The sequence below is a fragment of the Pristis pectinata genome, chromosome 16 (assembly GCF_009764475.1).
Source record: "Pristis pectinata isolate sPriPec2 chromosome 16, sPriPec2.1.pri, whole genome shotgun sequence".
Taxonomy (NCBI): Eukaryota; Metazoa; Chordata; class Chondrichthyes; order Rhinopristiformes; family Pristidae; genus Pristis; species Pristis pectinata.
This window is the reverse complement of record NC_067420.1, coordinates 11591840-11617029: the sequence shown is the minus strand read 5'-3', so window position 1 is coordinate 11617029 and position 25190 is coordinate 11591840. Positions and strand designations below refer to the sequence as shown.

At 39.9% G+C, this 25190-nt stretch overlaps 1 protein-coding gene across 1 annotated transcript in view; it reads left to right on the top strand.

Moving 5' to 3' along the window:
* Positions 1 to 24989, top strand: part of LOC127578746 (protein-glutamine gamma-glutamyltransferase 2-like) — a 29084-nt gene extending 4095 nt beyond the window's left edge. The window contains exons 2-13 of the mRNA XM_052031158.1: positions 1573 to 1755; positions 3456 to 3695; positions 6514 to 6632; positions 9982 to 10110; positions 11881 to 12058; positions 13549 to 13675; positions 17794 to 17897; positions 18348 to 18590; positions 18874 to 19146; positions 19623 to 19783; positions 22231 to 22364; positions 23838 to 24989. Of these exons, the coding sequence (XP_051887118.1) occupies positions 1573 to 1755; positions 3456 to 3695; positions 6514 to 6632; positions 9982 to 10110; positions 11881 to 12058; positions 13549 to 13675; positions 17794 to 17897; positions 18348 to 18590; positions 18874 to 19146; positions 19623 to 19783; positions 22231 to 22364; positions 23838 to 23988 (2042 nt within the window). The 3' untranslated portion in view covers positions 23989 to 24989. The remainder of the gene's footprint in view (positions 1 to 1572; positions 1756 to 3455; positions 3696 to 6513; positions 6633 to 9981; positions 10111 to 11880; positions 12059 to 13548; positions 13676 to 17793; positions 17898 to 18347; positions 18591 to 18873; positions 19147 to 19622; positions 19784 to 22230; positions 22365 to 23837) is intronic.
* The last annotated feature ends 201 nt before the right edge of the window (positions 24990 to 25190 follow it).

Here is a 25190-nt window from a genome sequence, read left to right as displayed (position 1 = left end):
CTTGTAAAATGATATAGACAGTCCAAGTGATTGGCAAGAAGGTGGCAGATGGAGGTTTATGTGGGCAAAAGTGAGGTTATTTACTTTAGAAGGAAATCTAGAAAAATATTTTCTTTAAAAAAGTGAGCAAACAGGAAATGCTGGGGTGCAGAAAGACTAAAGCTGGCTGGTTCATAAGAAACAGAGAGTGAATGTATAGAGTACACATGCAGTAGGCAATGAAGGAGGCAGATGGCATGTTGGTCTTTATTGTGAGGGAGTTAGAGTAGAAAAAAGAAGCCTTACTAAAGAGGTAATGAGCTTTGAGACCTCATTTGAAGGATAGTGTACAGTTGGGCCTCCATGTTTGAAGTAGGACACCTCAGCCTTGCACTCAGTTCAGTGTAGATTCACCAGATTGGTTTGAGAGGAGAAACTGAGTAAGATTGGCTTCATTGAATCTTAGAAGAATGAGAGGTGATCTCATTAAGACACCTAAAATTCAAAGAGGGTTTCATAGGCTGTTATCTCTTACTGGCATTGTATCAGGATAAATTATCAGACGTGAAGGGAATGTGCTTTATGTAGAGGGTTTAAACCTTTTAACTTCCAGCCAAGAGGGATGTGGATTGTCAGTTGCTGAGTATATTCAAGGGCAAGATGGATGCTTGGATGCAAGGCAATAAGAGGAGATCAGATGGGAAGGTGGATGAGGCACAGGATCAGCCACGACAGAAGGCAGACCAGGTTCAAAGGACTGTTATCTGCTCCTCCTTCTACTTGTTATGTTCCAACTGGAGAAATCCATCGGTTGCTATGGAGTTGCAGTATTATGTTGTTAGTTTAGTGAAAACAATTGATTCATTTTCTGAAATAAGTGACGTAAATGGTAATATACTTGCTCTGCTTTGGGAAATATGTGATTCTAGTGTGGCTATCTTTTGTGAACAGAATGCACATGAATCACAACTGATTCATTCTCTAAAGTGAGCATATTTAACTGACATTTCCTATAGGGTGATTTAGCTTCTGTAAACTTACACTATAAGCTTTCTCAAGTTGCTATCTGAGTGTACTCATCTGTTTGTTTCAACCGCACCCACAGAAAAACTGTCCTGCATTCAGTATACCCACATTAAAAAAAAGCTGGCAATAGAAGCACTTTCCATAGATGCAGTAATCTCACGATTAATAACTATATCATCATATCATATAGAAGTACCACTCCTCTCAATAGAAAAATCTAAGGTATTGCAAGATATTTATGGGTGTGGAGAACCTTTCATTCGCTAAGTAAGACAACTACTATGTTACTAGTCTCCCACATAACCACACTCAACGATGTTCACTACTGCTTCAAAAATCTAGATTTCTTGCCTCCACCATTCTACAAAGAAGGCACTTCTAACCATTGACCACCAATATTGTGTGATAGGGTGAAGTAGAAGTTAACAACACAGCTTTTAACAGTCTATAATTAATTTACTCCCCCAAAAGTCTAACAAATGTGAAATTATATTTTCTCCTCATAAAGATTGTAGTTCTCTTTACACTTGACTGTTTACTTTGCTTTTTATATGGATTCTGTTGCAGTTGCTGAAATGAGTTACACTGCTGATTTTCACTGTGAGAAGAACAACCAGCAGCACAGGACTGATGAGATCACCACCAAGCGACTGATTATCAGGCGGGGACAAACCTTCCACATCACGTTGCGAGTGAACATGAATGAATATACCATAGACCACAACAATATTTTGTTCATTGCTGAGACAGGTAGTTACTCATGAACGAAATAGGGAGGTTTGAACCTTAAGAATAAAATTTATTATAGTGTTTCTAAAACAAAAGAAATACACAACAAATTCAACAGATACCATTATGAATGTTGTTTCTTGTTACATTTTGCAATAATGACTTCAGTGAGGGCTTAAACACTTCTCTGAAAGGAAACTTAAACCAACAAAAGAGTTGTGGAAATCTGAATTGCTTCATCCAAAAAAACCAAGAATATCAAACCTCTCTCCTTAAAAAGGCTAAACTATGGGAAATATTGCTATCACATCACTCAATGTTTGTTAGGTAATGGTGTTAATGGATGTGCAGCAAAGGTAAATGGGACTGAAGAACATGGTTTAATTTTGGAACAGGTTTGAAGGGAGGGCTGAATTGCCTGTTATTCTCTGTATTCCCATTTTCTAATAACTCAGGCAACCAATCCTGATATAAGTAAACCCATAAATCCTATCATAAAGTGTTGGACTCATACAGCACAGAAAAAGGCTTTTTGGCCCACTTAGTCCATGCTGATACTAATTCCCTTTATCAGCATTTTGTCCACAGTGTTCTACAGCTTAGCGATTCAAGTGCTTTTCCAGATACTTTTTAAATGTTGTGAGAGTATGTGCTTTCACCCAGTGTGTTCCAGACTCCAATTCTTTTCAGATCCCCTTTAATCCCCTTTAAGATGCATTTCACTGTGTGTTTCGATGTACATGTGACTAATAAAGATATCTTATCTTATCTTGTCTCTTACTCCTCACCTTAAACCCATGCCTTCTGGTTTTCCTGTTGTGGAGTAAAAATTCTCATGATCCACCTTAGATATGCCTCTCATAACTTTGTATATCCTGATCAGGTCCCTACTCAGCCTCTTTTGTTTGCTCAACTTCTGGGATATGGTCAGGTAAAGAGCTGGTCTTTTAGACAGCAAATTCCAACATTTTCATTTCCTCCAATATTAGTTGTCCAGCTCACCTGAAGAAATTGCCTTGGTTCTCCTTGGGTTCTGATGACCAATGCTTGCTGCTGGGAAGTACCCACGAAGTCTGAATCATTTTTCATTGAGTTAATGAGATTCTAAATCTAGGAAAAGAAAACTACAAAATTAATTCCTGAATTATTAAATCATTCACTCAACGTGAGTATCAATGGTAAGACCCAAGTTTATTGTATATCCATAACCTCTCATTTTTGGAGGGTATTAAGGGTCTGGTATAGAACAGATGGGTATGGATCTCTAATTTCCTTCCCTGGAAGACATTTGCACAGCTAATATAGGTTGTCTGATCCTCAGAAGTTCATGGTTGCCCTCACTGATTCTGGGTTATTAAACAGATATCTTCTGAAAAACTTGAAATTATCATGTATGGAAGCAAACTAATTGGTGTGAAGACAGCGTGGTAACAGGCCCTTCTGGCCCAACGAATCCACGCCGCCCATTTTAAACCCAAATTCACTTACCCGTACATCTTTTGGAATGTGGAGGAAACTGGATCACCCGGAGGAAACCCACGCATACCTGGGAGAACATACAAACTCCTTACAGACAGCAATGGGAATCGAACCCCGATCGCTGGTGCTGTAATAACTTGGCGCTAACCTCTTTTGGAGAACAGCTTCCTGATTTATCACCACACAGTTACAATCTATCCAGATGTTGGCTTAGATTAATTTCTTTTCTTATCCCATGTCAGGACCAAAACCTTCAGAAGCATCTGGAACAAAAGTCTTATTTCAATTAAGATCAATTGATCCAAGGTGGTGGAGTGGAGCTGTTGTTTCCAGCACTGGAACGACATTGGTCCTGACCGTATCCCCACCACCAAATGCCAGGATTGGACAATATACTTTAACTCTCCTGAGCCCCATGGGACAGCAGATCATGAAGTATCGACTTGGAGAGTTCATTCTACTTTTCAATCCATGGTGCAGAGGTAGGCATAATTTTAATACTGTACTTGGGGAATTTGAAGCACACATTTTATTGGTGAGGGCCTCTATAAGGTTAAATTTATGTTATTCATGAAAACTTTGATGAACCTACTGGCATTTTGTACGTGGCCACAAATGGATGATCCCACTTGCACATGCATCAAGACATATACATATTCCAGTCACGAAGAAATCCTTTCAAAATTCGTAAAGGAATTTCTTTACCCAGAAAATGGTGAAAATATGGAACTTGTTAGCACATGGAGCAATTGAGGTGAAGAATATAGACGATTTAAAGAGTAAGCCAAATAAAGAGAAAGGAATGGAAAGATATGCTGAGAGAATTCAATGAATTAGGGTGAAAAAATATGAAGAGCTTTGAATAATCAGATCTTTTAGTCTGTTTCTCAGTTTTAAATTCCAAATAATTTTACATGGTTTTTATATTTCATTAGTAAATGTGTATAAAAAACAGAGCCACTACGTTTCATGACATAAACAGGCCAAACTAAATTCCACAGCAGACACTCAGTCATCTCTATCTTGTCAATCTGAATGCCTGGAGACATATCATTCGCATTACAATGCACTCTTCCAAGCATATAGTGCCTACAAGTAGATTTCTAGACAGATTCTTCTCAACAGTACAGGAGTCACACCTGACATGGAAAAGGTCAACAAATTCATTCTGATTTTACCTCGAGTGAAGGCAAAGTTAGCAGCATATTGTTGGTGCCAGGGTATTTATTGAATGCAAACAATATTCTGCTGCTCATGCATCCCTGTGAGACACTGCAGTCTGAAACTTCTACCATGTTTCTCTGTCTCCATATCTAACTTAGCACTTACACGACATCATACATGCTCATGCCTTTAGAGCAATATGGCTGCTGATTAGCATGGGGAATCATGGTTCTTTAATTAGAGACACAAGAGACTGCAGATGCTGGAATCTGAAGTAAAAAACAAATTGCTGGAGGAACTCAGCTGGTTGAGCAGCATCTGTGGGGGAGAAAGAACTGTCAACATTTCAGGTCAAGACCCTGCATCAGGACTGAGAGTACAGAGTAAAGATAGTCAGCATAAGGAGGATGGCAGGAGGGATGAGACAGGCACCTGTGGCTGATAGGTGGTCCAAGAAGGGGTGAGGGAGGGGCTTCTTTAATTCCCTTGCCCAGACCCCTCCTGCTTGGTTAACAGTGAAACATGCACTTCTACCCCAAGACTAACATAGAACTAGGCAGCCAGAAACCTTGGTTAGGGAATTGCCATTGTCTATCACAACCTCCCTGGTTAGCTTTAGACTTTCATTGTCTCAGCTTTACAGTTTTTCCAAAGTAGTTGTACTTCAAATAGTAGGCCCTCCCTGTCCCAGCTTCCATCTTGCATCACAGGTAGAGACTTTGTTTTGTTTTAAGTGCATAAAAGACCCATTCTCTTTTCCATTAAAGCCATTACAGTCACAGTTCACTTGTTAGGATTTCAAAGCATTCTGAATTGATGCTGAAATGATAAATAAAGTGTGAATAGTAGTTGCACACAAAATGAGCAATGGTGCGAATTGACATGAGCAGCCACATGGGAAGTCGCTTTGCACATGTATAAAAGTGTTGATCAAGAGACAAGATTGCTCATGAATCGGGCCAAATTTTAATGTGGAGCTATGAATCCAACTGGGAAACCTTGTACAGCTGTGAGGTATGCTGCTGTGGAAGCTGGGGCAGAGTGGGGACCAAAAGGTCGTCTGCCTGGGTCACTGGCTAAGGCCTTCAGAGACAACTGGTAAAAGAAAGGCCATTATTGGGGATGTGGAGGGAGGGTTTTGGTTGGTGGAGCTGGGACAGGAGAATGCTGACCTTTCACAGTAAAGCCAGAAAAAAACCTTTGATTGACTTTTCTGGTGGCGGCCTCTGGCATAGCTTTCAGGAAACATTAGGCTGTCTGGGGAATATCTGAATACATTAGCTTCAATAGGCAGAAGATGTGCTCTGATCAGTTGCAGTCTCATTTTGCCCAGAATCCTGAAACAAACATGGTGCTTCTACAATAAGCCTTACACCACAGAACCATAGAGTCATACAGCAGAGAAACAGGATCCTCAGCCCAGCTCATCCATGCTGATTATGAAGTATCCACCTATACTAATTCTATTTACCAACACTTTGTCCCTTGCCTTCTATGCCTTGGCAATTCAAGTGCTCATCTGCATACTTCTTAAATGTTGTGAGATCTCTGCCTCTACCGACCTCTCAGACAGTTCATTCCAAAATCCAACCATCCTCTAGGTTAAAAAAGTTCTTCCCTATATCCCCTCCGAAGCTCTTACTCCTTACCTATGCCCTCTGGTTATAGGCACTTCTGCTATGGGGAAAAGTTTACTATTGTCTGCACTATCTATGCTCCTCATGATTTTGTACACCTCTATCAGCTCTATTTATCAGGTCTCATCAACTTCAGTCACGTACCTCTGACACATGTGGAGCAGCCCTACCCAAAAAGGCAGCACACCTCAGGTTTGGACTGATCATGTGCACCCCACTTTGGACTTCTGGGTTTTAAATGCCTTTAAAAGATGTGTGGCATGATTTAAATTCTTGATTGTGGATGTGTACATTAAAATTTAAGCACAGGTCTACAGATTTATTGTAAATATATCTTCCATCTATTTGCTGTTCATAACTAATAGTCTTCAGTTTCTTGCGTTTGAAACTTCAGTTTCCTAATATGGGCCTGAGGAAATTTTTGTGCAGGTCTTTTTAATTCACGTATACACATTGCAAAAGATTGCTAAGTTATTAAAGCTGTGCTGTGCCCTGTCAGAGGACGAAGTCTTTCTGGATAGTGAAGAGCAACGACAAGAATATGTGCTGAATGAAGACGGAATCATCTATAATGGCAGTTGTCACCAGATTCAAAGTCGCTCATGGTACTTTGGACAGGTTTGTGAAATAATGAATCAATTTTCTATTTCAATCTGATTACCAGATTTAACTTTATCCTTTGCCTCCATTTGAACTTCATTTATTCACCACTGCTATCCTCTTGACTTTCATTGCCTCCTAGTCTACCAATGATTCATGTTCATTCTTGTAGGCCCTAAACTCTTCACTTCCTTCCGAATCATCTGCATCAACTGTCCTTTAACCTATCCCTTTGGTCATTCATTTGCTCACTGGTCCTAGTGTTTAGCATGGTGTCAATGTTCTCTTCACACTTCTGTGAATATTTTGGAATATATTATCACTGTAAAGATGCAACAGATGTAAATTATCATTTATTAGATGACTGAGTTCAAGTTACATCTTCCAGGGCTTTGGAACCTACATTCAACACAACAGATAAAGCAACACTAAACCCCTTGCTGACCCAATGAAATTTGTATTAGAATATTTGTAATTCAAATCCTGCAACAAGTGTGGGCTTCCTGCCTGGGATTCCAAACTGAAGATATATGCCCTGAGAGTAAATGTAAAAGTTTATATTGTGTTCCACTGTTACAAATCCTGTAGACTCCACTAGTGTTGTATTATTGGTTTAACACTTTCATACAGCACAGAGGGAGGGCACTCACCCACCCAAACCCTATGACAATTATTATCCAATTGCTTTTGTATCTATTTCCACCAGCCTATCAGGAGCGTAATCCAAATCTTAACATTGATTTTCTTCACATCTCTTCTACTTCTTTTACCAATCACCTTATATTTGGCCCCACTTTAGTAATCAGAAAACATCTCTTTGTATAAACCCTGCATCACTTTAGACAGCACTCACAAGACTCATTAAATCATCTCTGCTCCAATGAGAACACCACTAAATCTCCAGTTAATTCACACAACTGTAATCGCTCATCACTGGAAACATTCTAGTAAGTCTGCACCCTCTCCAAAATACTCTCACCCTTCCCAATGTGTGAGCCAACTGTTAAATATAATTCTTTGACTTTTCTCAGTACCTCAACATATGAATGTCAACTTTCCATTGAGCAGAAATTGTATTGTATAGCACCTCAGTTTTGTGTATTATCCAAATTAAGGTCTATGTAAATTAAAACTTGTGAGATCTGGGGACTTACTACATCGATCGCAATGTCTGCACTGTCATTTAAGATGCCTCTGTATACCTAATGCATAATGCACCAAGGTCACTGGGCCAACACAGGACTACCCAATTTCAAGGTGCCACTTCCAAAATTTTCAGTCATGCATGCATGGCCCATGTAGTCCACAGGCTTTCCCTGCAGGAGCTGCTTTTCAGTGAACCAATGAGGTCAGATACGTTTTTACATTGCCCTGAATCTTGTTCTCCCTCCAGCTTCTCCAGGTCATAGATTTTCCACCATCCTACTTACCTTTGGACCTATACGGTGTGCAATTTTGTCCCTAATATCATTTTCTGAAGCTGTAATAATGTACGTATCTAACAGCTGCACTTGAGCTTAGAACAATCCCCAAATCATTGACAATTTGGCTACCATTGCTTCCATCCTGATCTTACCTCCTCCAATCCCTGGTAACACTGCTGGTTGCTTGCAAATGGTTGAAACACAAGTAATTCAATTTGCGGTGAAAGCTTTTCATAGAGTCATACAGCACAGAAACAGGCCCTTTGGCCCAACTTGTCCCTGCAGACCAAGTTATCTACTTGAGCAATTCCCATTTCCCTGCACTTGGCCCATATCTCTATAAACTTTTCCTATCCAAGTACCTGCCTAAATGCCTTTTAAACGTTGTAATTGTACCCGCCCCTACCATTTCCTCTGGCAGCTCATTCTATATACCCACCACCCTCTGTGAGAAAAAGTTGCTTCTCGGATTCCTTTACCCTATCACTGCCCATAAGTGTCAGGAACACTGCACAGACAAATGCACAGCCCATAAGTTTCAGTTAGACTAAGAGAGGAGGTCACATCCTTTCATATACTTGTTATTCTAAAATCCCAACACAACGTTCATTTTTACTAGATAGTGAAAACTGCAATGATGTAAACGTTTGTTTCTCTTTGGTGCTCTATGTCTTGCAAACATTGTAGGGTCATAGTTCAACTAGCTAAATGTTTGGCAGCATTCTATAAATTAAATTTAAATTTAAATTTTATTTACAGCGTGGTAACAGGCCCTTCTGACCCAATGAGTCCACGCTGCCCATCTTAAACCCCCAAATTAACCTACCCGTACGTCTTTATAATGTGGGAGGAAACCGGAGCACCCGGAGGAAACCCACGCAGACACGGGAGAACGTACAGAGAGCGACGGAAATCGAACCCTGGTCGCTGGCACTGTAATAGTGTTCTACTGGGTATTCTATTGAACATTCCACAAGATTATTTCCTTACCTGCTATTTTATTTTTGTCTCTTACTATTGTCAAAAGATTTTGTCAAGTGAGCGTCTGTTTTGGACTGCACCGATCAACTGATAATAATAGTTGCTGAAGCAAAAGTGTGCATTTATATGAATGTCAGCAAGATTGGCTGAGAGGAAATGAATTAATGATTTTATTCCTTCACAGAGAAACATATGGACAAAATAAATAATCTGTGTAACAACTCAAAGTGGAGCACCTCTGCTGCCAATGAAGCAAACGATCATTCATTTGAGCAGGGTAACAGCCCTGCAAGTTCCTGATGAACAAGTCCTCTTGGATCTTGTCTCCATACCCTATTTTCTTTTACAAATTGCTCTCTTCAAATGGTGTAAGATGTTGGAGCAGAGCTTCAGAAGTCAAGCACCCTCAATTTGCATTTATTTCACAAGGATTTATCCTTTGGGTTTTTCTACAAGTATGAATGTTGTGCTAAGAGCTACTGATATATAATGGGCCAGAAGTGCTGGGACACCAAATAAGTGAGCGAGGTGGTTGTAGCCCAGAGCCCACTATCATTGCTGTCATTGCAGACTTCAGTGGCAGTGAAGGCTATACAGATGTTGTATTTTATTGGGGACAACATGTGCCCCCCAAGAGAGGGCAATTATTAATGGGCCCAACTGAGGCCTGCAGTGGGATTGATGATGAACTGGTTTTGTTGGGTAGTGTGATGGGAGGAAGATGAGGGTGTGAGGGCTGGGGAGAGGAGGAGGGGACAGAAATATCAGTTGAGCAATTGGCCATGTTAGTCTTACACTGGAAAAAATATCACTGAATGCTTCAGCAACTAAACACCAACCAGTCCTTGAGATAAACCTGTATTCTTATTGCTGCTCGCGTAATAATTTTACTAAAACTTTATTATCACTGAACATTTCTCAAACAGTATTCACAGAAATATCAAAATGTTTTTCCATTTTAGTTTGAAGAAAGTGTTGTGGATATCTGTCTTAAGATTTTGGATAAAAATATCAAATGCCAGAATAACCCAGCAAAGGACTATATACGCAGAAATGACCCTGTTTATATCAGCAGAGTTGTGACAGCTATGGTGAGCATTGAAATATTAAAGACAATATTAGTAAGAATAAAAGTGTGGATAACTTCTGATGGTTCCAACCTTGTTTCTTTGTTAAGTCATGCATTCATTGATTCTCTGACTCTGCAATACCCTTGTCCAGATCACCACCAGTACATTGAGACTGGAATGTTAGTTGTGGTCTACTGCCTTTTAAAGTATCACTGGACGAAGCTTTGAGAGGTCACTGGATATCTTTCATTCTCCTTTTACAGCACTGTCTCGGTGCCAATTTGAATTCTCACCCTTAACTTGGTCTGCACTACTCTGGCTCCTGAGTCAAATATTTTGTATTCTATTTTTGAAATTTTCCCCTATTTCTTTGTTCCTCTCTATGTTTCTTACTCTCTCTTTTCCTCTTTCCCACTTTTTCTCTCTTTTCTTTCTTTTATTTCTTCCTTATCTTTCTTTTTCATTTCCACATTCTTGTTTTTCCTTTATCTTTTCAATTCTGTCAATCCCCCCACCCCACCAACCCACTTCCAGGCAAGAAAATTAGTTGGAAAACAAAGCTGTATGTTGCCAAATATAATAACTGAAAGATACAGTAACTGTGAAAGTGGAAGCACTCTAGATCTTGCTTTTACTGAGTGATTCTTTTTTTTGTTCATATAACAGACTTTAGTATTAGAAAAAGAAAGATTGGATGGATTAAGTATATTCTTTCATACAAGGGTGACGATCTTGTAGCACTGAAGTGATACTACCACTTATTGCATTTCAAGATCATTGGGTGACATGGAAAGCAACATTAGTTAATTCTATCTTCAAGGAACATGTCAAAGAATGAATCTTTATCTATTTCCTTCATACTTTATTATTTGAAACAAGGATCTCAATCGAAGTTACATATTGAATTTGTTTTAGTAGTTGTATATTCAACTGTGTGTGCATTTAATGTTGCATTACTGTGTCAATGCTGCAAATGTGTGAATGCACTTGCAAAAGGAAGTTCCGTGCTGCATTGACAATTCAGCAGATTGATTCTACAGAAGGGAGATTTGTGCTATGAAGGGCGATTAAGCACATTGGGGCTGCACTCTCTAGTTCAGAACAATGAGAGGTGACCTCATTGAATCATCCAAAACTCTCCCAGTGGTTGACAGGATAGGTGAAAGGATATGGATTTTCCTGGCTATTGTGCAGGAAAGTGGCAAGATCTTATTAAATATCGGAGCTGGCACAAGGGGTTGATGGCCTCACTCACCTTTAATTTCTTACGTTCTTCCATTCCAGCAGAATGCAGAATCCCAATGAATCCAAAGACTTGGTTTTGGCTTTCAGTGCTATTCTTTCTGGCTTTAACGCAATCTTCCTCACATTCACATGTTCATTGCTATTTCTTCGTTCATGTTTTATGATTTTATTTCTGTAGTGTTTCTTTATTAATTTGGATGGTTAAACAAATTAAGTCTGATGTGAGAAATGATCTTCCAATCTTACTATTTCTTTGTTAAGGGCTTGATTTTATAACTGAATTCAACAATATCCCACTTTATTGCCAAGTTCATTACAGCTGCCTCTATGCTCTGCGGACTAGTGTGTGACCACACAAATTGTGGCCAAAGGAAGAAAATGCAGTAAATTTTAAAGAGGATGATATGCTCTTCACGTTCAGAGGAATGTGGAGAAGTCTGGCATTTTTGTAATAAATGTTTAATGAAAAACTAGAATGCAATAACTTATGGTCACATCCTGAATGGTGAGCTTTGATACTTTGATACATCATTCATCCTTTTTCAGGTGAATTGTGCTGACGACAAAGGGGTACTTGCTGGCAAATGGAATGAGCCATATTCTGGAGGGGTGTACCCTTGGTCATGGAATGGAAGTGTCCCAATCCTTCATCAGTGGTATAAAGGAGGCTTTCTGCCAGTTCGCTACGGACAGTGTTGGGTGTTTGCAGCAGTGGCTTGCACAGGTAAGGATTTTGTTCTGAAATTGAATCTATTTCTCAACCTCCTGTTAGAATGTAAGAGTGGCTAGTGAGAAGCATAACAAATAATGACCCAAGGTTATATAAGTATATAAAAAAGGAAAAGATGAATGGGGGGGGGGAGAACAAATAGAGGTAGTGGATTTTATAATGTGGAATAAGGAAATGGAAGAAGAAGGTTGGGCAGCACAGTGACACATAGTAGAACTGCTACCTCATAGCTCCAGTAAAATGGGTGCTGTCTGTGTGCGCAGTTTGCACATTCTCCCTGTGTCTGTATGGGTTTCCTGTATGGTGCTCTATTTTCCTCCCACATTCCAAAGACACGCGGGTTGGTGGGTTAACTGGCCACTGCGTATAGCCATATTGTGCAGATGAGCGGTTAAAATTGGAGGGAGTAAATGGGAATGTGGGGAGGATAGAAAAAGATTGTTATATGATTGTGGTAAATGGGCGGTTGATGGTCGGTACAGTCTTGGTGAGCTGAAGAGCCTGTTTCTGTGCTGTGTGATTATGAATTAAACAAGCTGTCATCATGTCATCATGAAAACCATGAGACATGTTGGAGAACCAGTGCAAATGGGGAAATCAAAGAAAGAAGTATAGGTAAAAAAAATCACAGGGGAAACTCATGAGTTTGGAAAATAATAATTCTTGAATATCCAGATGTTGACTGAGGTGGAGCTGTTGGATGCTCTGCCTGTCATTGTTCAAAATTCTTTCGGTTCTGGAATGATTCCAGATGTGAGCCCAGCACAGAAGAAAAAGAGAGAGAGGATCTGGGAAGCTATCAATTTATATGCTGATATTGACAGAAGAGGAAATGCTGGAATCTATAATAAAGAATGCAATATCAAGACTCTTGGAACACATTTAGGGCTTTAGAGCAGTATGGTCCAAATATATTTGGATTGCCTGTTCCCTCCGGGTGTCCCAAGTTAGTCCCACATCCCAAAGACATGTAGGTTGGTAGATTAATTTGGCCCTAGTATGTAATTGAGAGGCAGAATCCAAGGGGCAGTTGTTGAGAATTTGTAGAGAATAAAAAATGGGATCAGTGTAAGTGACAAATATGATTAAATATTCTGAGACAACAGAGGCATAAGGGCTGTTTACATGAATATTTGGAAAGCATTTCATGAAGTTCCACATGAAGTTGGTTAGGGCAACATACCCTTAAGCTATGTTTATTTGCCCATTGTGCCCATCTAATTATTTCTAGATCTGAAATTCTTTGGAGATGTCTAGGGGGTTCTCCTGATCTTATGACAATGGGCTATCCGACAACCAACATTATTAAAACAGATAATATACTAGTTTAGCATTTAGTTCATTGCCAGTTATAGATATTTCAAGTGTTCTGAATTAGCTGTGATACACATCAGGATAAGATTATGAAAGTGAAATCCTAAATGACCAAATATTAAGATGATTCTGCAGCTTTATTCAATTATATTCCTTTTTCACTTCTTCAGTTTTGAGGTGCCTGGGAATTCCTTCCCGTGTTGTCACCAACTTCAACTCTGCTCACGACACAAACTGCAACTTAACAATTGATGAAGAAATTGATGAATGTGGAAGACTGCTTGGTGAAGATGTATGGTGAGTCACACTAGTGCTAACTAAAATTTAATATAGGAGTAATTGCAAATGTTACCACTTTAAACTGAAAATAATAACCAAAACTATTGGATAAGTCAACAGGGAAGTTTTCATTGTTAAATGAAAAAGTTAGCTTAACCTTTTGGATACTTATCCTTCAGAAATTAAGTTCCTGTTTTTGAAGGACCTAAGACCAGCATCCATCAATAGAGGCACAAACTTTGTTACAATGACTAACCTTTACCTCACTGGACAAAGGTGCGAGCAGTTCTTAGCCTCTGTTATTCATCACCTTCTCTTTGACCACGTGCAGGGTGTTTAGATCCAACTTCAGGCCAAATTAATCCATTTTTCTCTGTACAAATGTGCATCTGCTCTGTCTGAGTTTAACAATTATACTCATGAAACCTCCTGATACTACTTCAAGTATTCATGTACTCAATTGCAATGGCAATTGTGGTGAAGAGGTTAACTTGATTGCATGGATGGTGTTGAACATTCTTTCCTAGCATATTTGTGGCACTATATAATATTTTGGGTGAATGCCTTCATGCTTTAAAACATATTGGTATGTGGATAAGGTCCCCATGGACGATGATGTTAAATCGTGTTGACTTTGTATAATTTATGTTAATTTATATTTGTCATGTTTGTAATGTACTGCATGCTGCTGCTACAAAAGTTAATTTTCACGGTATTTACCCCCTGCATATATACATATGCCCATGACAATAAACTTGAACTTGAACTTTGTGTATGCTTGGAAAAGGTCCAACTTGCACAAAGACCTGCTCTTGCCAAATCAGCATACAGAACTTGCAATGTGGACAAAGTGTATCACAGCTTTGTTGTGTGTAATCTTTATAATCCCTGCAAATGCATAAAGATTGGCCTGCCTTGGACACCACAATAACAGGTGTCACTCAATCATTCTGTAAAGGTCCAATCAACATGTTCAACTTTTCCTCCTGCTGAGCCTTTGCCACTTAAATGAAGCATTCAGCTTAACAAGTATATGGGCTCTGTTCCCCTCAATATCAATATATGAGCCTAGGACCAGTTCTAGAAGCTTATGTAGATGTGTTTGTGAACTGGTCACACAAAATTCATTCTTCCAATCCACTTAATTTTGTCAGTTAGTCTTTCCCTTGTGTGGTGGGCAACAATATAAGAAAATGCATTTGACCTGGAGTTCTCAATGTCTCACTAGAATATGTCATATAATCACAGAGATATGCAGCACAGAAATAGGCCCTTTGGCCCCACATGTCCATGCCAACCATCAAGCTTCCTTCTATAACAATTTCATTAACCAGTACTTGGTCCATTGCCTCCTATGCCTTGGCAATTCAAGTTCTCATCTATATACTTCTTCAATGTTGTGTGAGTCTTTTCCTCCACCACTCTCTCAGGCAGCATGTTCCAGGTTGTAGCCACCCTCTGGGTGAAAATATTCTTCATTGGGGAAGAATTAGTGAGTGGATTGGGAGGTCAATGCAGTGCAGGATGTCCAAGGATGTAGATAAGCATTTTACTTACTAAACAAGGAACCCAGTCCATTCTGTACGATTAGACCTTTTGTCCATATGAGGGTCACAAGAGTGACTCCAGACAAAATTGCCCTGTCATATTTCCTAAATGGGGTAGAATTTCCTAAATGGGGTGAGGTAGAGAAGGAATGGCAGGGTGAAGGAGCCGTGGGTGACAAGAGAGGTTGAACGACTAGTTAGGGAGAAGAAGGTAGTATACGTAAGGTATAAGCAGCAAAGTTCAGACAGGGCCTGTGAGGAATATAGAGTAGTGAGGAAGGAACTTAAGAAAGGGCTGAGGAGAGCTAGAAGGGGACATGAAAAGGCATTGGCTAGTAAGGTTAAGGAAAATCCCAAGGCATTTTTCACGTACGTGAAGGGTAGGAGGATGGCTAGGGTAAAGGTAGGTCCGATTAAAGACAAAGGTGGGAGAATGTGCCTGGAGGCGGCGGAAGTGGGAGAAGTTCTCAATGAATACTTCTCTTCAGTATTCATCAAGGAGGGGGGTCTTGATGACGCGGAAGGGAGTGCTGGTAAGGGTAATGTTCTCGAGGTTGTAGATATCAAGAGAGAGGATGTGTTGAAGTTGATAAATAATATCAAGACAGATAAATCTCCTGGGCCTGATGGGATTTTCCCCAGGCTGCTTCGAGAGGCTAGGGAGGAGATTGCTGAACCACTGGTAAGGATCTTTGAGTCCTCGTTATCCACGGGGATTGTGCCAGAGGATTAGAGGGTGGCAAATGTTGTCCCCTTGTTCAAAAAAGGTAGTAGGGATAGTCCAGGGAATTACAGACAAGTGAGCCTTACGTCTGTGGTGGGTAAGCTGTTAGAAAGGATTCTAAGGGATAGGATCTATGGACACCTAGAGAATCATGGACTGATTAGGGACAGCCAGCATGGATTTGTGAAGGGAAGATCTTGCCTCACAAGCCTGTTAGAGTTGACGAGGAAGATTGATGAGGGCAGTGCGATGGATGTGGTCTGTATGGATTTTAGTAAGGCGTTTGATAAGTTACCTCATGGTAGGCTTCTTCAGAAGGTCAGAGGCCAAGGGATCCAGAGAAGCTTGGCTGTGTGGATTAGGAATTGGCTTGTCTGTAGAAAGCAGAGGGTTGTGGTGGAAGGAGTGCCCTCAGATTGGAGGGCAGTGACTAGTGGTGTCCCGCAGGGATCGGTTCTGGGACCTCTACTTTTTGTGATATTTATAGATGACTTAGATGAGGGGGTGGAAGGCTGGGTTAGTAAGTTTGCGAACGACACTAAGATTGGCGGTGTTGTGGATAGTGTGGAGGGCTGTCAGAACTTACAGAGGGATATTGATAGGATGCAGAGCTGGGCTGACAAGTGGCAGATGGAGTACAATCCGGAGAAGTGTGAGGTGGTACACTTTGGAAGGACAAACTCCAGGGCAGAGTACAGGGTAAATGGCAAGGTACTTGGCAGTGTAGAGGAGCAGAGGGATCTGGGGGTTCACATTCACAGTTCACTGAAAGTTGCCTCACAGGTGGATAGAGCAGTTAAGAAGGGCTATGGGATGTTAGCTTTCATAAGTCGTGGGATTGAGTTTAAGAGCCGTGAAGTGATGATGCAGCTTTACAAAACTCTAGTTAGACCACACTTAGAGTACTGTGTTCAGTTTTGGTCGCCGCATTATAGGAAGGATGTGGTGGCGTTGGAGAGGGTGCAGAGGAGATTTACCAGGATGCTGCCTGAATTAGAGCGTATGGAATATGAGCACAGGCTTAAGGTACTAGGGCTTTATTCACTGGAAAGGAGGAGGATGAGAGGAGACATGATAGAGGTATATAAAATATTGAGAGGAATAGATAGAGTAGACAGCCAGCGCCTCCTTCCCAGAGCACCAATGGTCAAGACGAGAGGGCATGGCTTTAAGGTTATGGATGGGAGGTTCAGGGGAGATGTCAGGTGGAGGTTTTTCACCCAGAGAGTGGTTGGTGCATGGAATGCACTGCCTGGGGTGGTGGTGGAGGCAGAGACATTGGACAGGTTCAAGAGTTTGTTGGATAGGCACATGGAGGAATGTGAGATAGAGAGATATGCGGGAGGAAACGTTTAGATAGTGTGAGGGTGGTTTGATGGACGGCTCAACATGGTGGGCCGAAGGTCCTGTTTTGTGCTGTATGGTTCTATGGTTCTATGGTTCCTAAATGGGGTAGAATTACCTGGAAATTGTTGATAGCATGGTTTTCCTGGTTTTCAATTCCATTGCTCTGTAAAAGACATTTTTAGACATTTGACTTTCCCAACAAATATTTCTGAAATGTTCCCCAGTTAACATTTCATCACTCTCAGTCCTGCTGAATGCATTCTCAACTGAGACATAAAAAAAGGCCCAAACCTGTCACAAATACGTCATTGGGAATAGTATAAATAGATTGGGATGAAGACTGAAACATTTCACTGAAGTTCACATTGTAAGAGGAAATGTTCATTTTCATTTTACTGAAATGAAAGAGCTAATAACCACTAAAACTGTAGTTGTGGCTGGTGGCTACCAACAGATGAATGAAGCACTTATCTGTATTGCTAATATAAAGTTCACAAAGACATTTCTTCCTCTTGCAGGAACTTCCACGTCTGGGTAGAGAGTTGGATGGCACGAAGTGACCTGAAGCCAGGCTATGATGGATGGCAGGCTCTGGACCCAACACCACAGGAGAAAAGTGAAGGTAATAGTCTATAAATATAACAGTCAGTCAACAGAGAAAGATCAGAAAATAGTTTAATTGCAAAGTCTTATAATAATAGTTCTCCTCAAGTATTTAATATCTCTTTTTAGAATCTTGACTTAATTACTGCTGTAATGACAATAAATTGTGCCTGGGTTGTGTGTTATTAGCTTCTCAGAGGAATATGTCTCTTAGTTATTCAGTTGGTATAATAAATTCCAAAATCTAATTTATTCATGCCTTTTTTTCTGCTTCCAGTTGTGAGGGTGTAGAACTATTTCAACATTATTGCATGGCAGGAATAAAAATAGACAAGTTACAATTTCACAGAAGTATGTAATTTCTGAACATCCATGTGGCAGTCCGGGCTTCTGGAAGGTACTTGTTAAATTGGAGATGATTCTCAAATGGATTGATTTCTTTTCCTCAATCATTTCCATGATTTTTTAGGAATTTACTGCTGTGGACCTGCTCCAGTCAAAGCGATCAAAGAAGGGGCAGTGGAGATGAAGTATGATGTCCCCTTTGTTTTTGCGGAGGTCAATGCAGATGTGGTAACTTGGATGTGCTGCAGGGATGGCAGGAAAGTAAAGACATCTGTCAAAACTCAACATGTGGGCCAATATATCAGCACCAAGAGTTGTGGCAGTAATGATCGTGAAGACATCACATACAATTACAAGTATCCTGAGGGTATGCGAAAGAAACATTTGTTAGAAAATATACTTGTTAAAATTTCTTATTACTCCATTACATCACAATACCTCATAAAAATCATGTTTTATAGCAGAGCTAGAAAAATGGCATCATGTCTTATGATGAACTGCATGGCAATTTGAAATTTAGTGTATTGTTTTTAATTAAATATATAGATTAAGAAACCATTCATAATTTCAAAATTAACATGTCAGAAAATGAATAGATTACATTACCCATTTTTATATTCTTTAATCAATGTTTTTATCAATATATTTAGGCTCTCATAAAGAACGAGCAATATTTGATGAAGCTCAATTCAGAAATAAACTGCAACCTCCGCAAGAAGAGAAACTCCTTGCGCACGTGAAAACTCATGAATCAGTAAACTATGGATCTGATATTCATGCTGTTGTGAACATCTCCAATAACAGTTCAGAGAGCATGGTTTGCAAACTTCACCTCAATGCTCAGATACTGAAATATACCGGATCAGCCGTGAAACAAATTATGGTACTGAGTGTGAATGAAGTTGTAGTTAAAGGCAATGAAGGTAATGAAATTACTACTGATTTTGCATCATGCCTGTGTTCCTTTGTTGCTTTAGCAAATAATCTGTTTTAAGATTTAGTTGTATCTGCCCTGATATCAGAATGACATTTGAAAAAAATCAGACTTACAACATAAGAGATGCAAAAGTTTTCAGCTGCTTATCAATGACCTTCCTTCCATCATAAAGATAGCAGTGGGAATTAATGATTGTGCAATGTTGTACTTTCAGATCTCTCAGAACACAAAGCATCCCATGTAGCAAGTTGAAGAAAACATTCAGGCATGGGCTGATAAATAGCATCCCCAATCCTATTGCATAACTTCAACTCTTTTGTGGAGAATTGAGGGATTTTGCATAACTTCAACTCTTTTGTGGAGAATTGAGGGTTGTAAACACATATGTATGTGTGAAATGAATATTTCATATAAACTAATAACTCATTTTAATGTTCTCTGTTTTTTTAATTGTTCTTTCAGTTACAACGATGCCTGTAGACGTGCCTTTCAGGGAATTCGGCAATTACCTGGAAAATCATCAATTGCTCAAGCTGATAGCTGTGGTAGCTGATACAAGAACAAATGAAAATGCGTTGGCAGTGAAAGACATTTCTGTGGTCAAACCTGCTATCATAGTGAATGTAATAATCTTCAACAAAGATTTGGATGAAAATGTAGATGAGTGAATGAACAAGTTTGCAGATGACACCAAGATGGTGGAGTTGTGAACAGTGTAAAGGACTATCAAAGAATAGAACAGGATAGAGATCAATTACGTATATGGGCAGAGAAGTGGCAGATGGAGTTTAATCTGGGCAAGTGTGAGGTGTTGCGCTTTGGGAGGTCAAATGAAAGGAGAAAGTATACAGTTAATGGTAGCCCCTTAATAGCACTGAGGTATAGAGGGATCTTGGGGTCCAAGTCCATAGTTCACTGAAAGTGGCTACACAAGTGGACAAGGTGGTAACAAAGGGAAATGGGATGCTTGCCTTCATTTGTAGGGGTGTTGAATACAAGAGTGAGGAAGTCATGCTGCAGCTATATAAAACTTTAGTCAGACCATGCTTGGAGTATTGTGTGCAGTTCTGCCCCCCCCCCCCCTTTATAGGAAGGATGTGGAGATTGTGGAAAAGGTGCAGAAGAGGTTTACCAGGATGCTGCCTGCATTAGAGAGTATGGGCTATAAGGAAAGGTTGTTTAAGGAAAACTTGGGTTGTCCTCCTTGGAGCATCAGAGGCTGAGGGGAGACCTGACAGAGGTTTTTTTTTAAATTATGAGAGGCATAGATAGGGTACACAGTCAGAATCTGTTCCCAGCATAGAAATATCAAACACCAGAGGACATGCTTTTAAGGTTAGAAGGGGGAAGTTTAAAGGCGATGTGAGGGGCATGTTTTTTACGCAGAGAGTGGTAGGTGTCTGGAATGGGTTACCAAGGGTAAATAGTAGAATCAGGTAGTTTGGTGGAGTTTAAGAGGCTTTTAGGTAGACACATGAAAATGAAAGGAATGGAAGGATATGGATGAGAAAATGAGGAAGACACTTAGTATAAATTGGCATCAGGATTAGCACAACATTGTGGGACGAATGGCCTGTCCAGCGCTGTACTGTTCTCTGTTCTGTACATGAACAATGTTAACTGCATCTTCACTGCAAACACTAAAACTAATCAGTCCATCTATGGGGATATTTCACCATTTCCCATGATCTCATTCAGTGGTGTCACTGTATTCGTCTCTATTCAAACAAAGAACAGTTTTTCAACCCTAACTTTTTAGAGCATACAACCAACCACATCTGAATTATCATGGAGTTAAATTGGATTTTTTTCCTTAATGATTTAATGGAAAAACAATTACAATTTAATGAGGTAGCTCCAGCACTGAAAGAATCAGAGTGCAGGTGCAACTCCAACCAGTTCCTTCTGACTTTCCCTTTCTCTAGTTGGGAGCAGCACGGTGGTACAGTTAATACAGCTGCTGCCTCACAGCTCCAGCGACCTGGGATCACTTCTAATCTTAAGTATTGTCTGTGAGGGATTTCTCCTAAAGATTATGGGGTTTCCCTCTAGTTTCCTCCCACTTCCCAGAAACACTCAGGTTGGGAGGTTAGTTGGTCACTGTAAATTGCCCCCAGTAGGTGGATGTGTAGTAGAATTGGGGGTGGGGGGGCAGAATGGGAATGTGAGGAGAATAAAATGGATTAGTGTAGGATTAGTGTAAAAATGGGTGCTTAATGTTCAGCATGGACTCAGTGAGCTGAAGTGCTTATTTTCATAATCCATCTCCCTCTAACTCTATGATTCTGTTGTCCCTGTTAATACTGATTCTCTTTTATGTATCTTGCCAATAAATTCAATCTGGCATTTTTCTCTCAGTCATAACTGACCTTCTTTGAACTGGCACTCAACCTCAACAGTGTTCTTTAGCTGACACTGAGATTCATCCAACATTGTGTCTCATTCATCCCAAAACACCAGCTCCAAGCCCTCCCACTGGTCACAGAGCAATGGCTAAAACTGTGAACATCATCTTCCCCATCCCCCCACCATCAACTCCTTTGCTCTTCTCCTTTCTTCTCCAATATTCTTAATTCTCATGCTTTGTCTTTTCCCCTCTCTCTTCCCTTCTGCTCAAACTAGAAACCATCTGCAAATAGATTGATTCAGGTTAGTAAACAGATAATGCAAAAACCTTCACTTTCATAGGAATTCCCAATTATACTGTGCAGTGGCTAAAAGCACTTCAAACTTGCAGAAGATCCCAATTCTGAGGGGAGGAGGATTCCAAACACATTTTTCAGTCACTACTGACATTGGGAATTCTCTGTCCAAAATGTTGATGTCAACTCAAAAAGTGTAGGGATAGAAAGTGAGTAAGAGTGCCAAGTTTTCAAGTTAATAAGAGAACATTCCCCAATATTGAAGACTAGTGATTGTTCTCTAATTTTTTTGAAATCTTTAGGATAAGATTTTGTCTTACTTTAAATCAGCATTTGGGCCACAGTCATACTAAGTAACGTGAATTTGACTGATTTCAACAGTCTGGAAGATGGGATGATTACAGCATGTAACACATTTGTTTCCTCAGATTCTGGGGGTTGCCATTCTGAATCAAGTGCTGACTGCAGAAATCAGTTTTCGGAATCAATTGACCGAACCACTCTATGATTGTGTCTTCACTGTAGAAGGAGTAGGACTGATTGATGGCATGCAACAAATTAGGTAAGTAGAAAGAGAAGCAGTTGCTGAACACACTATAGAACAAATAAATTATTAGTTTTTGAATGCAAAAATCTCTCTGGCATTCCTTGAATTACGTAACATGTTACTGGTTCTTTCCCTCTGTAAGATCTGTACAAAGCTGAAATCAGGCTCACCTGCAGGATGTAATTCAGCTTGTTCTGACATACAGTAGACACAGAGGATGTCTGAGAATAAACTTCAACTTCAGATGGTGAATAAAACAGATGGCATCAGTTAACAAATGGCCAATCTATATAAGTAGTCAAGGGAGCATTTTAGTGTTTAAATATATATTTAATGGTTGATTCTATTCAGTACCTCAAAAGATTTCTTTTGCCCAGGAAAGGAAGTTAATTTTAAACAAAAAAAAATGGGCCAATAGCATGGCTGGTGTTGGGGTAAACATAGAGATTGGATGGTGGTGGAAGATGGGTCTTCACAATGTCAGAAGAAATGGAATGTTTGGGGGAGTACAAAAGGTTGTATGATTGATGAGGTTTATGAAGGCTCCCACAATGTTCTGAAATAGGGAGATACAAGATCTTCATCCAGCAGTGTTTCAGTTTTAACCCTCTCACATATTTTCAAATTCTTCCATGGATTGCTCCATGTATCCCTACAACCTCATCTAGCCCTATAACCCTTCGAGGTATCTGAACTCTTCCAACTCTCACCCCTGGCTGCTTATCAAATTTAACCATTCTACCTTTCCAATTTTGTTTTTATCCACTGTGGATCTAAGCTCAGAATTCCCTCCCGAAACCTCTACACTTCTCTACCCCTGGAGGCACAGAGTCATTGAATCTTACAGCACAGGAACAGGCCCTTCGGTCCACCAATCAAGCAACCACATTCACTAACTCTATTTTATTCTCTGCACACTCTCATCAACTCCTCCCCACCCCGCCCCCTATCACCATTCACTATTCACCATTCACCATTCACCTACACATTGGAGGCTATTTACAGAGGCCACTGAACCTATCAACCTGCATACCTTTGGGATGTGGGAGGAAACTAGAGCACCCAGGGAGAAACCACTGTCTGAGAAAGAACATGTAAACTCCACAAAGACGCCACCAGAGGTCAGGATCAAACCTGGATCTCTGGAGATGTGAGGCAGTGGCTCTACAAGGTGTGCCCCTGTGCCGCCCTTCCTCTCTTGTCCTTTTAAATTACTCGTTAAAATCTCTCTATTTCACCAAGCCTTTGACTATCTGCTTAAGTATCTCCTTGAATATTGCAATAATATTCTTTTAACATAAATGCCCTGCTGAGAAATGTTTTGGGTCATCAAAAATTAACAGAAGTTGGTGTTATCACTGTGAATTCTGCAGATCAATGTTGTTTTTTAGCTTTGTAACAGAATGATTTCAATTTCTTTCAAAAACTCTAAAAGTATTTTATGAGATTGTTTCTTTATCCAGTGATGTTGTTCTTACATTGTTCCAGGGTTGGGGAGATAAAGGCGAACGATGAAATTGCATTTAAAGTTCAATTCATCCCCCATAAATCAGGACTGCGGAAATTAATGGTGGATCTTGACTGCAACAGAATGAAGGATGTGAAAGGTTTCAAGAATGTAGTTGTCCAATGCTTTTAAGTTAATCTGATTAACTGATACTATATATTTACCAACAAAAGTTGCATCATGTTAACCTTTGTAATTTGTTTCAATCAAAATTAGTCGGAATGCTTAAAACGCTGATGTGCACCTGTGATTTCCATTATATCAATAATTAGGATGGCCATGATTGGTGTGAAATTAGGCTCCACTGTGTGCAATTTCTAGGCAAAATGCCCAACTGCCAGAATGTAATTACGTTTTGCTCACTGAAAATAGGTGTTATGCTGTTTAAGTATGTTGATCAGTTCCCAACTTGACCGGCACCCAAGGCCAATAAAGAGCAGTTCAGTATTTATTCCTGTTTTGTGCTTAATGCAGAGTGAGAGAAATAAGTGCATTTTTCATGTCTTCACAGTAATGCGGTGGGCAATGGATGGTCCACCTTTTTCATCTATTTGTCAATTATCTCCCCCAAACATTATCAGCAGTTGCCTGAGACGGATAATTTTGCAGAGCCCCCAATCCATGAACAGCATCAGGGCACACTATTTGCATCTGAGTTTGCCATCATTGTAGAGATAGGGCTCAATTTTCAGCAAACCTTAGGCCTCCATATTTAGGCATGTATTGTGGTCACCCTGTCCGTGTGGTGCCAGTTTTTAATGTAGGAGTATTTCATTGGCTACACTATTCAAACCTGTGTACATCTAAAATTTTATTTCCATAATATATTTCCACATTATGATTTTAATTATGAATCCAACTGATGTCTACCTTCCAGATATTTTAATTACAGCTTTGCTTTCATTGCACATGAAAGATACTGTTACTGTTAAAGGATAGTGGAGTAAAAGGACATTAAGATAAGAGAGAGATCATCAATTTGAAACCATCTGGCCTCACTTGCTGGGAATTTTCAACATTTTGTGATTGATGTCAGGTATCTAGCATGTATGGTATTTTGCTTTCAGTTATTGATTTCCAGGGTACTGACAATTGCATTAATTGTATTCCATTAATGAAGAAAATAAAGCTGATTCTCCTGAATGAATTCTAAGTATGTTTGGACTGGGCTCCAATTAGCATATTAACAAAGTAATTTAATTGATAGATAGTCTGGGTGTTGCTTGTAGTGATCCTCAACAATAATGATCGGTTGGGCACAGAGAGAATCTGTATTAACTGACAACTATCTTTATTGGTTCAGTTAACAACAAGCATGCAAGTCAAACGAAATA